Consider the following 12,265-nt stretch of genomic DNA (forward strand, 5'->3'; position numbering starts at 1 on the left):
TGCATTTTACATATAGGAATATAAGTGTGACAAATATAGGGAAGAATGCGAAATTATTTTTAAAGCATGAATGTGTGTTTGTATGAACTAAAGGAAGAGGAGGGGGGACAGTACAGCAAAAGAGAGAAAGAAGACACCACCCAGCTCTGTCGGGAAAGGGAGGCGGTGCGCGCAGAGGAAGCTGAGGAGCAGAGCAGCACCACGGACAGCTCCCTTTAGGAGCAGCGGCGGCGCGGACTTTTCTGCTCTGAAGGAAAGAAAACACTTGGATTTGGATTTTAATACTATATGAGAAGAGCTACAAATACACACATATATATATATATATATATATATATATATATATATATATATATGTGTGTGTGGCAGTGAAGATAGAACACAATCAGAATCAACAGCAAAGTTTCTCATCACTCCAAGGCGTTTTCTCTTCCCCTTGTTTGGACTATATCCTAAAAATAAGTTCATCTACTTTCTACGCGTGTGTGGGAAGCTTTTTTCTTGGTCGGGAAATACTACCAGGAGCAAAAAATACGCACGCAAGGCAAGTTTTTTTTTTTTTTTTTTTTTTTTACTCACTGCACTAAGGCTTCTTTCAGCCCATATGTAATGCTATTTTCCCCGGAGGCGGTAAAGAGTTCTAGATCCACTTATGTGAGACTCTAATTCAGTTTTCCACACTCACGCAGCACTGATTCTTTTCTTTCCTCCACCAAAGTCACCCACCGGGCGCGCTGCATGCTCAGCAACGGACAAGTAAACCTACACTGGAGGGTTTTGATGTCACTGAATTAATGTCGATGGATGGAAAACGAAAAAGGAGATTGTTGTGAGATGAAGTTGGAGACCCTGCCATCAAATAAAGGAGGACGCACCTTTTGACACCGTGATTTCTATTTTTTTTCTTTCGTTATTTTGAGAGCTCCTGCTGGGAGAAAAAGAATGGCGCTGAGTGGAAATTGCAGGACTAATCCCAAAGACCTGCAAGCTTCAGTTCAGAACAGTTTCCCAGATGTTGTCGAGTTGAACGTGGGGGGGCAGGTTTATTACACCCGCCACTCAACTTTGGTGGGCACCCCGAATTCGTTGCTCGGTAAGCTGTTCTCCTCCAAAAAAGACGCATCTAACGATTTGGCCAGAGACCCTAAGGGTCGGTACTTCATCGACAGGGACGGATTTTTATTCCGATATGTGCTGGACTACCTCCGGGACAAGCAAGTCGTCCTCCCGGACCACTTCCCCGAGAAAGGGAGGCTCCGGAAAGAGGCAGAGTACTTCCAGCTGCCCGACCTGGTGAAGCTTTTGACCCCGGAGGACATCAAGCACAGCCCGGATGACTTCTTCCACAGCGACCACGAAGACGGCTCCCAGGGTAGCGACCACCGACAGTGCCCGCCACCCTCTCTGGTCCCCGCGGACAGGAAAAGCGGTTTCATCACGGTAGGGTACCGAGGTTCGTGCACTATGGGCCGGGAGAGCCAGAGCGACGCCAAGTTCAGGAGAGTACCTCGGATACTGATCTGCGGCAGGGTGGCTCTTGCTAAAGAGGTGTTCGGGGAGACTCTAAATGAGAGCCGGGACCCGGATAGGACCCCGGAGCGCTACACGTCCCGGTTTTATCTCAAGTTCAAGCACCTGGAGAGAGCGTTTGACATGCTGTCGGAGTGCGGCTTCCAAATGGTTGCCTGCAACTCCTCAGTAACAGCCTCGTTTGTCAACCAGCACACAGAGGACAAGATCTGGTCCAGCTACACTGAATACGTCTTCTACCGTAAGTGGGAACATCTTTGTTCTTGTGTTCAGCCGAGGGCAGTGGCGGTGCAACATTGGATGGGGCCCTGAGCGGACTTTGATTTTGGGGGTAGGCAGGGGTGATACTTCCACTTAAGCCCATCACCAGACCTGGCCCAAGACAAGTCTTAACTGAGCTGCTGCCTAGAAACCTCCAGGCCAGCGGGCACACCCTATTTGTCGGACACCAGAGGTTATCAACCTATCACACAGAATGTAGATTTTTGTGTGACACAAAACGTTATGTGAATTTCGCTGTGAAGATTATTAAATAACTAATTTAGATTTAGTTTTTATATTATTTAAAATATATATTTAAACAATCTTTATGCAAATTTATTTAGGGTTCAAAAAGAACTGATTCATTAAATATCCACAGTTTTGATAGTTATGTTGAGAATTATAATTGCATTTTTCTAGTTGATAATTTCTTCTCCTTGTGTTTGTACTGGAGTCCCATTTCATGCAAACTGTGATTGGAAATTATTCACTCCATAACTGACAATTTTCTGTGTAAACTTACTTTGTACAACCGATTAAATTGGACCCTACTTCCCTATCATACTTGCTTCACTGGACTCATGACACAACTGCTTAACCAAAAGAGTCAGGGAAATGAACGTCCATTTATTTTCTATACCCACTTAATCCTCATGGGATCACTGGGGTACTGGTGCCAATGCACACACACTCACTCATGGCTAAGTAACATTTAAAGGGACCAGTTAACCTAACATGCATGTCCTTGAACAGTAGGAGGAAGCCAGGGTACTCAATGAGAAACCATACACGTACAGGGAGACCATGAAAACTCCATGCAGTAAGGACCTGAGCAGGGTATAAACCAGGACCTTCTTGCTAAAAATCAGGAGTGCCAATTATGCCACTTTTCAGCCAAGAGATAAACATAACTTGTTTACTGTAACAAAACACATTCCGTGTTGACTGGTGGGACTCAACTGGAAGTTTGGCCCCATATCAAATCGTGCTTAGGGCTTCATACAATTTTGGACCAGCTCCATAAATGACCATTAGGATGTGCACCTGATTTGTCTGGTGACTTGATAAAACATCTCAAAAGATCTGGTTGGTAGAACAGCTTCTTTGTGTCAAAGTGCTAAAATTCATAACAATCTTTCTCATTTGCATTACCATAATGCAAAACCTTCTTAATCAAGAGCTTGCAAGGTTCTTATGAGAGACTGGGCATATAAACGCCTTACATGCTTATCTCTCCGTGACCTCAGAGTGCATCTTTTAGGCTGCAAGCATGTGGAAAATATTTCCACGCTTGGTTAGAGTCGGAGGTTTTTGTCTGAGCCGTGTGGAACAAAACCAATTAGAGATCAACTCTGATAATTGGGGTTAAGTCAAGGTGTTGTTATCACTCAGTGGAAGCAACAAACACTTAACTGACAAGCTAATATGTGTTTCAATCTCAGTGTGCTCAGACCTATTACAGAATGTTGCAGCATTCAGCTGCATCTTCTGCAAGATTTTGTATTTAAGAAGATTTAACCAGATTTTAATCATTTCTCCTCAGTGCTGTGGAAGCTGTCAGAGCAATGATCTGTCAGGGGCTCTGCCATTTCTCATCATGGTGCAATTTCTTCTCCTCCTCCTCTCTCTTTTATCCAACCAGCACTTCCTGTCAACTTTTTGCACTTCCTTCTGGCTTTGCTATTGCTATCCTTCCAGTCCTCCATCTGTGCGGCTCGCTAGCTTCTATTTAGGAGTCCTAAGGGAGAGTGTAGGAAAGAGCTCATCATGGGTTTTATAGTGGGTGCTGTAGGATTTTATGAAGCCACAAAATTACCCATACTCTTTAATATAACAGTGTATGGTTTATCTCAAACCTGTGCCTGAGTTCAACGCCCCTTTATTTAGAACATAGAGAAAGTTTTCTCTTTAAACCAAATAGCTTTTAGCACGGAGAAAGTTTGAAAGATGACAAAAAAATAAACTAATGCTGGAGTGGTGTCATAAAATGAACAAGTAGTGGAACACATATTTCCAGTATTTCAGTCGTATTGTATGTAATAACACAACACAAGGCAATACATAACTGAAGTGGAAGGAAAATAATACAAGGATTTAATTTTTTGTTTTCAAACAATTTTCTAGAAAGTGTAGTGTATATTTTTGATCACCCCCGAGTCTATACTTTGTAGAACCAGCTTTTGCTGCAGTTACATTTGAGATTTTTCTGGGGTAGGTGTCCAACAGTTCTGTACATCTAGAGACCAACATTTGTTCCTTTTTATTCATTGCAAAAAACGCTGAAGCTCTGTCAGATTGGATGGAGAGCATCTGTGAACTGCTACTTTAAAGTCCTAACACAGGTTCTCAACTGACTGGATCATTCTAACACATGTGTGTACCTCCAAATGTCAATGTAGCAATATGTTTAGGGTTGTTGTCCTAGTGGAAGGTAAATATCTAACACTGTCTTTTGTTGTTTTGAACCTCTAGCAAGTTTTCTACCAGTATTGCCCTGCTCTGTTCCTTGGTCTTCATGATGCTGTTTGTGCGCTCATGTTCTCTAATAAACATCTAAGGCCTTCACAGGGTAGATGCATTTAAACCATGTAAATTACACACATTTGAAAACCATGTATCATTTTCATTCTATTTCACAATTATGGACTACATTGTGTTGGTCTATTACATAAAATCCTAATAAAATATGTTAAAGTTAGTGGTCTTAATGTAGCTAAAAACGTTAGGGAGATGTTTAAGGGGTAGAAATAGCTATTCAAGGCACAATTATGTTATGTTTTGTTTAGTTTGAGTGTAATGTTTCATATTCCAATCCTGGAAAATGTATGTTTGCAGTCAGTGTACAGTGCATGTGTCCTGCATCTTAATTAAGAAGCGATTTTTCAAATGTACTGTGATGTAGAATTATTTACAAACAGTATGAATCTTACTTCTTACTGAATCTTACTAAAAATCTTACTTCCGAATTTAAGGAAGAAAAAAAGCTTTTACAAAGTTCTTGAAATTTGCATAATACTATTAAGAATTGCAAGTAATACATCTATGCAGTTATATTGTTGTGCCACAGCTTCTTGTAAGGGTTTCATGCCATTTTTGTTTATAAAGCTTCTCCATACATACTCTGTGCTCTACAAATACCTTTCTGCTGTGCAATGTATGTCCACTGTAAGGTGGTCTTTTACTTATGCTTCCAAGCCTCTAGTCCCTGCTTCCTGTGGGAGAAACCTCACTTGATGCTCTTTTTTTGCACACTAAACATGTGGCATTGTGAGAAACACTTTGTACTGTGTTATACAGTTTGCCTGGATAATTACATGAACTGATGATGTATGAGATTTATTTGAGCAGTGCCATCTGAGTGATCAGAGAGTGCAGCTGTTAGGCTTAGCCTTGTGTCATTGCACATAAATATCCACAGTTTTCCTGAATTGATAGTAGTTGCATGCACAGGTGAATAAGAAATGCCTGAAACCCTTTTTAATGTTCTTTGAGGAACAATGTTTTTGCATAGTTTTTTGAGTTTCCATCTGTGCACCTTTAAATGCTTGTTTTCATAACGATACTCCTTTTTTTGTGTGCCAAATTATGACTACAATAACGATTGTTCTTATCGTAGTCTTTTGACCTCATTACAACCCCTGAACTAAATATCCCTAATGTTTTTTGAAGAGTTCAAATGTGAAATTAAATAAGGATTTTATTTGAACAAATAAAAATAAAAAGAAATATCATGCTGTTTTCAAAGAAACTCTGTTAAAAGAAAAATAAAACAAAGTTTTTGTTTGATTTCAATTATTATCATCTTATATTAGATTTTGTGTATTGTATATATGTTTTAGTGAAATCATTCAAAGACAATTCATGAATCTCAGACTTAACTATATTGAGGATATCAGTGCCTCAATTATGTTGAGGGGGGCAATTATGCTGGTGCTGTCTAGGTCCAATTGCCTCCTTTGGGGAAAGAGTCGGAGCAAACATTTTTCTACTGATTTTAGTGTGAACTTTAGAATCAGGATGTTTCCTTTTACAAGTCACAAAGGGTCAGTTAGTTTCACAGTTAGATAGTGTTAGACAGCTTGGTAAACAGCCAATATCAAGGCAGCAAATGAATGAGCATCTGTTGGAAGAGTGAGATTAAATCCTGGTGTTGCAGATTTTCCAAATTAAAAGTGTGTAGAAGCTGCTGTAGTTGTGCTTAGCAAATGCCTTATTGTGAAAATAACCATTTTTGTTTTTCAAATGTCAGAATATTTTAGGGTTGAAATTAGAAAAATGTATAAAGAGCATTTATACATTTAAACCTGGAGTGCCTCCCCACATGATATACACTCACCTTTCCGTCACAGGTGAGACACCTTTCCATAGGGTTGCCCCCCTTTTTTGCCTTCAGAACTGCCTTAATTCTTTTAGTATAGATTCAACATAGTGTTGAAAACATTCTTCTGGGATTTTAGTCCATATTGACATGACAATTTCAGGCAGGTGCTGTAGAGTTGTTGGCTTCAAATCAAATATGCAAATGTCTTGTTGCTCCACATCCCAAAGGTGCCATTTTAGCACACTGAACTGGCTGTCATGTTCAAGAAACCAGTTTGAGATGATCTGAGTTTGGAATATGGTGCAATATGCTCCTGGAAATTGTCATCAGAAGATAGGTACAATGATCAAGCATGCAAATCACAAAGAGATGGACTTGGTCAGAAACGATACATAGGCTGTGAGATGCTCAGTTGGTACTGAGGGGCTCTACGTATGCCAACAAAATCTCCCTCTCACCATTACACCTTTACCAACACCAGCCTAAATAGGTGATACAAGACAGGATGGATTCATGCTGTCATTTTCTTTACTCTAAATTCTGACCTTACCACCTAGATTTCAAAGCTGAATTCAGGACTCATGAGACCATGCAATGTTTGTCCAATCTATGTTTGTGGCACCAGGTCTGTTCTTCTGCTGCCCATCTGTTTAAGGTTGTATTGTGAATTCAAAGATGGCACTACTCATACCTTGGTTGTATCAATAGCCAATCTGCCCATTGTCTTCTGATCTCCAACATCGTCAAGTCATTTTCATCTGAACAACTGCTGCTGTTCTGTGGGTATTTTCTCTTTTTGGTAACGTTCTATGCGAACCTGAGAGATAATTAATGGTGAAAATCCAAATAGATCAGTACTCAGACTTCCTTCCACACTCCAGAAACATGCATGATATGTTATTCTGGCACTGTATAAACTGCCTTTATTTGCCCTTAGGGGCTAGGTGTAAATCAGTCCTCCCTCATGACCCTGCAAGCATTAGAGGGTATGGGCAATTGATGGATGGATGATGCCTTTTAAAGACTTTGAACCTATACCAATCTAAATAAACAAACAAACAAAAAAAACAACAGAAACGAGTGTGTTATACCACAGTCTCCGTAAGGAAGAGTTGTTCGCTGTTTAATTCAAAAACTGTTTTGCATTCAGAACATTATATTTTCATTTCAAAAGGAAGGATATTAGATCCATTTTTGAGCATTACTCAGTCCTCCAGGTGCTTGACATTAAAACATTTTTGGTGTTTTGTTATTTTTGTGTTTGTCTATTTTAAAATTTTTATTTTTATTTTTGTCTATTATTTTAATTATTAGTTCATTTATTTATTGCAATTTGTATGTATGTATTTTGTTAGTAAAGAGGAAACTGACTACAGCTAAGTTACAGCTGTCATGTTAAATAATTCCGTGTTCACAGAGCAACCAGGAGCTGAGGAAGCACATGAGAATAATTTGCTCGGTTGGATCCAGGATAATTGAGCTCTGCATTAATGGGCTACATGAAGCACAATGATGAGATGGCTCTTAGCTCTCATAACTCCCAGAAGCAGCTCTAACAAGGTAAATCAAGTAGTGATGAGAGCTGCTACCAGGAGAAGCAAACACCGCTTGTTATTGCAATACCTGGCAGTATATCTGTGGGATGTTGCTGCATCTTCTTGCTTACTGAAAAAAGTAACAACTTCTTGATTTTGTCAACAGATGCTCTGCTCATTAGGAGCAGCTCATTCAGAGGTGAGGGTCTTTACTTCCATGTAAACTCTACACTCAAGAAGAGGCACGTACACTGATCAAGCATGCAGAACACACAAAGGCAACCAAGTAGATTCATGGACACAGAGAAGCACGCAGGGGGTTTGTTTAATGCTGCAGTCACACAGTGGATTAAATGCATCATCTGATAGGCTCTTGTTTATCAGACTTGTGCTTCTCTATCCAACCCCGTCCACCGTTTTCGTCCCCTTCCTTCTCTTTTCTCATTCTCCCTTCATGTGTTGTCATTTTGCGCCAGTCAATCACAGTCGTCTTTTCTCTCCTGTCTTGGTTCCCACCTTCCCCCCTCCCCGTTCTTCATTTTGCTGCGCTGCAGGGGCAGGGAGCACAGTGGCGGCACCGGTTGCCTTTACATGCCTGACTGCACCATCACACCTCCTTTCTCGCTTCTTATTCATATCTCTGTCTCTCTGCCCACCGCCACCAATTTTGCATTAACCGTCAACTGTGCCTGTCTTGTTTCACATTTGTGTAGTCTTGGGTCTGTTTTTTACATTTTGATCAAACTTTACTCAACTGTGGCCTTTTAAAATTTTAATACAATTGTTGAGAGGTCTTCACGTGAATCAGCCTTTTTAATCTACATCTGCATTAAGAAGCACATTTCTCATCGTGGACTGAAAAAATATCTGACTACCCTGTACACAGCTCTGTCCTTAACCTTATCGATCATCTATGGGATAAATTGCTGCATCAGCTGCAATCTAGATCTTCCTAACCTCACCTCAGATATGCTGATGCTGCTGAGTGTGTGTAAACCCTCCAAGCTGGACTCTTCTCAGAACACAGAAATCTGGTTTAGAATAAAATTTCTGTGTTTTTGTTGGCAGCATAAAAAATATGCTTTGTAAAATGGATGTTACATAGATGAGCTTTAATTATCCTTTTAATTGTATTTTCATGCCATGGTGGAATTATTATTTAACATATAACTTCAATGAGTTTGTTATTATTTGGTTATCTATCCCTCAGTAAGTTGCGCATTGACCACAAGCTTTTTGTCGCTACCAACAAGCTTCTTAGATCATTTTGGCTGGACCACTCTTCTGATCAGAGATGGAACTGTTCATTTAAACTGGATGTTTTCCTGGAACTGACTCAGCTTTTAAGCCAAGTCCATACATTTTCATTAGGTCATCACAGAAGCCTAATGCCAGCCTTCAGTATTGATTCCAAAACTCATCTTTATGGGATTTTGGGAGCATTATTTTGCTGGAATACACAGTTGTGTTCAAGTTTCCTTTCCTCTTACCTGAAACGTTCCCCTCAGATGAAAGGAAATTGGTTATAATAATCACGAACAGTTCAAGAACCACACAGGCTTGATCCAACTATGAAAATAAAGTTGCTGGAACACATGTGTCACCGTTCACAAAAAAAGAGTTTAATATTAACATGGACTGAGAGAGTGCTGACCAAGAAAGAAGGCCCTGCTCCAAATATGAAACCTTCGAGTTTAACTGAAATGTGCAGTTGCCAAATTTGACAAGCCAAATGCTTTCTGGAGAAAAAGTTTAAGTTCAGAGGAGATTGCACTATTTCAAAAACAATGTCAATTCAACCGAATCATACAGGCAGGTTCCAAGTCAATCACATACATTAGAAATTGATCCTGGTTATCAAACAATTAAGTCAACTTCAGTTTATTATTCAAACTGGCTAAAAAGGTTTTCCATCTAAGGAAATCCAGGAGATTGCATTGAGTCACTGACTTGTAGCATTCACTCCTCCTAGATGAGCATAGCGACAGTGGACAGTCATTTGCATTGTGTCATTGACTTTGAAGCAATACCTCATACGGAGCATGCATGTAGTGACAGTAGAAAGGAAAACTCCCCTTTAACATAAAGAAACTTCCAGCAGAACCTGGCTCAGTGTGAAAGGTCCTCTGCCACGACCAACTGGAGGTTTGAGAAGAACACTTCAACACCAATGAAATTATACAAGCATGCTTCACTGTAGGAGACCAATTTAAATGACCTTCTCCAATTCTGACAAAATTTGTGGTAAAATACTCATTATAGAATGATGTTGATGTCTACAAAAAGTGTTTGGTTACTTGGCAACTTAGTAAGGGACATTTATTCAAATGTTATTGGTTGAACCAGTATGGATAATTCTGACCCTATGTAGATTGGACCCACACTACATCCAAACTTGTGCACCCAATTCTTATATTTGAAATTTGTTTAAGTTATTGTATTGCCAATCCACTCCTGAAAGCAAATGGTTTGACATCAATAAAAGCCCAACATTTATACAATATTAACATCCATAATGGGTGCAACTGTTTGTAGAGAGAAGGAAGACATCTATGTCACAAATAGCTGATTTGTGGACAATCTGATCTGGGTAAAAGAAACAATCTTTTAGTACAAATGGATTGGTTCTTTGGGTACTAAATAATGTAGTCACATTTTCATCTGAGAACCAAAACTTTTTTTGTGATGCTGAAATCACTGTCGAACGAATAGCTGCAAGTTGCCCAGGTAAAGACCTTGGCCCTGATCTTAGTGGATTTGCTCACTGGGATTTTATAATGTAGTTCTGCCCTCACATTAATTCTACATCATGGGCAAAAGACACAACTCTTTTTTTCCACATTTATAGTGTTGATAGAAGAAACATAAACTTTTCTTCTCTCTACATTTTTTCATAAACCTTATTTATAAATGAAATCAGATCAGATCTACTGCTAGATTTCCTGAGGCATTCTAGACTAATTACTTAAAAACTATACAAATGATCATTTCTCACTAATGGTGATTAATTTGAAATATAGGTGATCGTTTTGAATTACTTTCCAGAGGCCCACACAGCACTCGGATGAGATTATTTAATGTGACGGATCTGTAAGGATGATAAATGCCGAGTGCTCACCCTGTTTGCTGTGAAAACATGGTTTCTTCTAATTTTTTCTGCAAAATTTGTAAAAATGTTAATTTGTTTCCTTGAATTGAGTGTTTAAGGAGTTTGTTATATTTTCTGTTGCACAGATCATTTCAAAGTGTTTGCTCCAAATTATACCATTTTAGACAAGTATTCACACCCTTGAACATTCAATGCATTTTATTTGGTTAAATAAATATTTACATAAAAACAATCAGTATCCCCTGACATCCCACACTACTCAGGTGGAAGAATCTGCTGAATCATAGTACACTTTAAATGTCTGACATTAATGGAAGTGTGGCAAGAAGAAAGGAGCTGTTGAAACAAAGCTAGAAGAAGTCCATTGCGTGTTTGACACAATTCATATAAAGGACATTGCAAATATTTGAATGTTTAGTTGAAAGAAGGTGCTCTGGGCAGATTAAACATTTTGGCCTAAAAGCAAAACACTATTTGCGATTGAAAACTAACGTTGTACATCATCCTGAACATATCATCCACATTGTGAAACATGGTGGTGGCACTATCATGATGTGGGGTGCTCTTCTTTAGCAGGAAAGGGAAAACTGGTCAGAGTTTATGGGAAAATGGATGGAACTAGATACAGGTCAATCCTATAAAAAAGCCTGTTAAATGTTGCAACAGACTTGAATCTGTGGCAGAGGCTCACTGCCCTGCATGACACCAACCCTAAACATACGGCCAGAGCTACAATGGAACTGTTTAGATCAAAGGATAGGTACGTGTTAGAATGGCCCAGTCAAAGTCCAGATATAAATCCGATAAAGCATCAGTCTATAGACTTGCAAAGATAGTAGAGAGATGCAGTAAAACACTGCCAGCTGTAACACAGTAAAATATTAGGGGGCTGCAGAATGTTTAGAGTTTGTAGGACATTTTTAAACAATCTTTATCCTCTTCTTTCCAACTTTGTGTTGGTCTGGGTATGAAGGAATACAATTAGGAATACTATTATTAGGCTCTGTGTACCCAAAGGGAAAATTATCTTTTATCCTGGTTGTTTGTGTACAGCAACTCAGATTTAATTTCAAGGTTCACCAAAACACTGAAACTGTCCACTTAAAAGCTAAAATCTTTTAATGCCAAAAGCCTTAACCTTTTTGGTCAGTTTTAGCTTTTAATCCATTACCCAGATTCCCTCCACTGATTGCAGCTATCAGCCTCTCTTTCCCTCATGTTTTTTTTCTTGTCACTTATTTAAATTCTGGATCATGTCTGAGGGCGAAGAAGGCTAAATATATTTACCAATTTGCTGCATGTCTGCAGTGAATGATAATTAATCATCTCTGTTGACAGCTGCTTCATTGAATCCACTTGAGGGTCTAACAAAGAAGCTCTCAACAGAATCATTAAAAAATAAACAAAATAGTTGATGTGGCACCAAGGAAACATTACTAAAATCTGCTAAGCAAATAGGAAAATCACTTTTCTGGCTCAGGATGTACTTTCCCCAGTTTTACTTTTAAC

The 12,265-nt window shown here is 39.2% G+C and overlaps 1 protein-coding gene across 2 annotated transcripts in view; it reads left to right on the top strand.

Moving 5' to 3' along the window:
• Positions 1 to 516: 516 nt before the first annotated feature.
• The window catches only part of kctd16b (potassium channel tetramerization domain containing 16b), a 228,241-nt gene continuing 216,492 nt past the window's right edge, over positions 517 to 12,265 (top strand). For both annotated transcript variants that reach the window (XM_047378998.1, XM_047378997.1), the window contains exon 1: positions 517 to 1,771. In XM_047378998.1, coding sequence (XP_047234954.1) covers positions 943 to 1,771 — 829 coding nt within the window. In that variant the 5' untranslated portion in view covers positions 517 to 942. The remainder of the gene's footprint in view (positions 1,772 to 12,265) is intronic.

Source organism: Girardinichthys multiradiatus, chromosome 11 (genome assembly GCF_021462225.1).
Source record: "Girardinichthys multiradiatus isolate DD_20200921_A chromosome 11, DD_fGirMul_XY1, whole genome shotgun sequence".
In the NCBI taxonomy this organism is placed as follows: Eukaryota; Metazoa; Chordata; class Actinopteri; order Cyprinodontiformes; family Goodeidae; genus Girardinichthys; species Girardinichthys multiradiatus.